The 3,060-nt window shown below is 37.7% G+C and overlaps 1 protein-coding gene across 1 annotated transcript in view; it reads right to left on the minus strand.

The window, feature by feature from the left end:
- The window catches only part of LOC117119277 (uncharacterized serine-rich protein C11G7.01-like), an 8,845-nt gene extending 6,103 nt beyond the window's left edge, over positions 1 to 2,742 (minus strand). Inside the window, exons 1-2 of the mRNA XM_033264082.1 lie at positions 2,638 to 2,742; positions 1,967 to 2,195 (exon numbers count right to left, since the gene is read on the minus strand). Coding sequence (XP_033119973.1) covers positions 1,967 to 2,195; positions 2,638 to 2,660 — 252 coding nt within the window. The 5' untranslated portion in view covers positions 2,661 to 2,742. The remainder of the gene's footprint in view (positions 1 to 1,966; positions 2,196 to 2,637) is intronic.
- Between the last annotated feature and the right edge of the window lie 318 nt (positions 2,743 to 3,060).

A 3,060-nucleotide genomic window follows, 5' to 3' on the forward strand; every position in this document is an offset into this window, starting at 1 on the left:
ACAAACTTCTACAAAGTAACTAAAGAAGAGTACGACAAACTCATACATGAAAACTTCACCACGTCATACGAGAAAGCAAAAGAAGGAAGCACCCACGAAATCAACAACGTAGCCAATCAATTGCTACAAAACTTAAAATCGAGGACCGAATGGAAAGCAATGCTGAAAAAGAGGCTTTTATAACACTCAAAGATCATAAAGAAAACTTCTTAAATAAACCAAGCTGCAGACTCATAAACCCATCAAAATCATAAACCCATCAAAATCAGAAACCGGACTCATAAGCAAGACCATCCTCGATCGGGTAAACCGTGACCTGCTCACAAAAACCCAAATGAACCAATTGAAAAACACCGCTGCTGTCACCGAATGGTTTAAACACATCCCATACAAATCAAGCAGCACATTCATATCCTTTGACATCTTGGAATTCTACCAATTCATCACAAAAAATGCGATCAAGTACGCACGAAAGTACACCAGCATCTCCGAACACGAAGCAGATATCATTATGCACTCCCCAAAATCAATATTGTTTGGTAACGATTCAACATGGACCAAGAAAAACTCGGATGACATGTTTGACGTTACTATGGGAAGCTTCGACGGGGCCGAAATATGCGAACTTGTCAGATCCTTCGTCCTATCCTCCCTCATCCCAATACTCGGCAAAACCGACGTCAGTCTCTAGCGAGATTATGGCCTCGCCGTCATGAGCAGTTCATCACCAAGACAATGCGATAAAATGAGAAAAAAATATTATATCTATCTTCCACGCATTCGACCTCCGCCTTACCATACAGGCGAACATCCACACCACCAACTTCCTCGATGTCACACTCAGCCTAAACAATGGGTCCTTCAAGCCTTACAGAAAACCAAACAACCAACTACTCTACGTCAACAGAAAATCAAACCATCTCCCATCTATCCTGAAACAAATTCCCGCATCTATTAACAGACGCATATCCAACATATCTGATTCCAGCGAATCATTTATCAGGCCGCCCCTGACTACGAACAAGCTCTGCAAAACAGCGGATTCCACACAAAATGGAATACCAGCTTCCACAACCAAAATCTCCGAAGAAAAACAGAAGCAGACAAATAATCTGGTACAACCCGCCATTCAGTAAAGGAGTGAAAATCAACATCGGAAAATCATTCCTTAACCTTGTCAAACAGCATTTCCCGAGTGGCAACATATTGCACAAGCATTTAACAAGAACAATGTCAAAGTCAGCTATAGCTGCTCAAGAAACATGGGCAGTATAATCGAAGCTTCTGGTTGCTAAGCAACAACAGCCATAAACTCTCTGCAATTGCAGGAAAAAAGATGAATGTCCACTCCCTGGAAATTGCCTTACCTCATCCATCATCTACAAAGCCACTGTCCACTCAAATGATGACACAAAATGCTACATCGGGCTCACTGACACACCGTTCAAAACCCGATACACAAACCACAAATACACTTTTAACACCCCCAAACACAGAAACTGCACCGTGCTCTCCAAATACGTATGGAAATTAAAAGACAGCAACACACCCTACAACATTTTAATGGTCTATCATCGACAGAGCATCGGCTTACTCCCCAAAAACAAAACGCTGCAACCTGTGCATTACCGAGAAACTTCACATAATATATTCAGACAAACAGTCAATACTATACTATTGTCTAAATGCAGGCACAGCAACAAATACCTACTTTAAAACAATTAACTCATTTGCATTTTACCTGTCTCAGCATTCATATATATGTTTACATAGACTAGATACATACGCACATGCACACACAAGTAAATTTGTTTTTCGAGGTGAAGTAAGGCTGATAATTATCATTTGTTGAATTCAAGATTGCGACTCTTACTTTTTACGAGCTACGTAGATGCAAAAAGCAGTTTACAATGTAAAACTAAACAGAATAACATGTTAATAGAGCTGAATAATTTGATATACTTACCGCTGTTGTTGCATCTGTAGAATAGACAGCTGTAGTCAATTCCAGTGTAGACGTCGTAAAGTTTGCTGTAGCATTTGGAATTAACGCACCTGGTGGTAAAGCCTTTGGTTCTGGTGGAATACATGCTGGCGATGGAGTTCCTGGCTCTGTCATGTTTGCCGATATTGTTAAAGAGTTACCAGATACATCTGCAGCAGTCACAGTAAATAGAGGGCAACAACATGTTCCACTAGAACATAAAACAAATGTAATTTTAAGAATGAAAGAATTTTAAATTATATATATATATATATATTGTATTATATATACATATATACATATACAGTATATATATATATCAACACACAGACATCCAATATAGCGAAATGAATATAATGGCACCGAAGAAATTCCTACGTTTTCACAATGATACACCATGAAAGAAAAAGTCAGCAGACAATTTTGATGTAACAATGGAGAGACATGAGGGTGCAGAAAAATGCAAGATTGTTGGAACACATTCTCCATTGCATCTCCAAACTTTGGAATGTATAGAGATGCTGGATTAGCCGTTTTTTGAGACACTAGCACAGCCCAAATTGAAAAAATAAAGAAAGACCTCACATCAGTCTTCCACTCAAATGGAAAATTGTAGCCGAAGCAAACCTAAAATCTGTAAATTTTCTTGTCACCTTTGATCGCAGACTAGGTACATACTTTTCACATAATATATCAAAAACAATGTCAAAGTAAAGCTATTTGTATATGCCAAGCCTCCAGCAGAAAATATCAGCCCACAACCAAATGAAAACAATTCCAAATGAAACTAAACCACATTCATGTCGATACAACTGCATGTCGATACAACTGCAAAAAATAGGCTCTCGCAAAAAGCTTGAATATACTGCTACATTAATGTTTAAAGTGAATGTGTGTACGATGTATGCTTGTTTTGAAGCGTATGAAGGCGATAATTCACTATGAATACAGTATATAACAATATATGCTATATATTATTTTTACTTATGTACATTTTATTATGTTCATTGATTTCTAAATTGTATTTAATAGTTATCATTATATCATGCGTTATATTTAAACTCATACATATACCT

This window comes from Anneissia japonica, unplaced genomic scaffold, assembly GCF_011630105.1.
Source record: "Anneissia japonica isolate Jap-2015-1 unplaced genomic scaffold, ASM1163010v1 scaffold288205_len162070_cov146, whole genome shotgun sequence".
NCBI lineage: Eukaryota > Metazoa > Echinodermata > Crinoidea > Comatulida > Comatulidae > Anneissia > Anneissia japonica.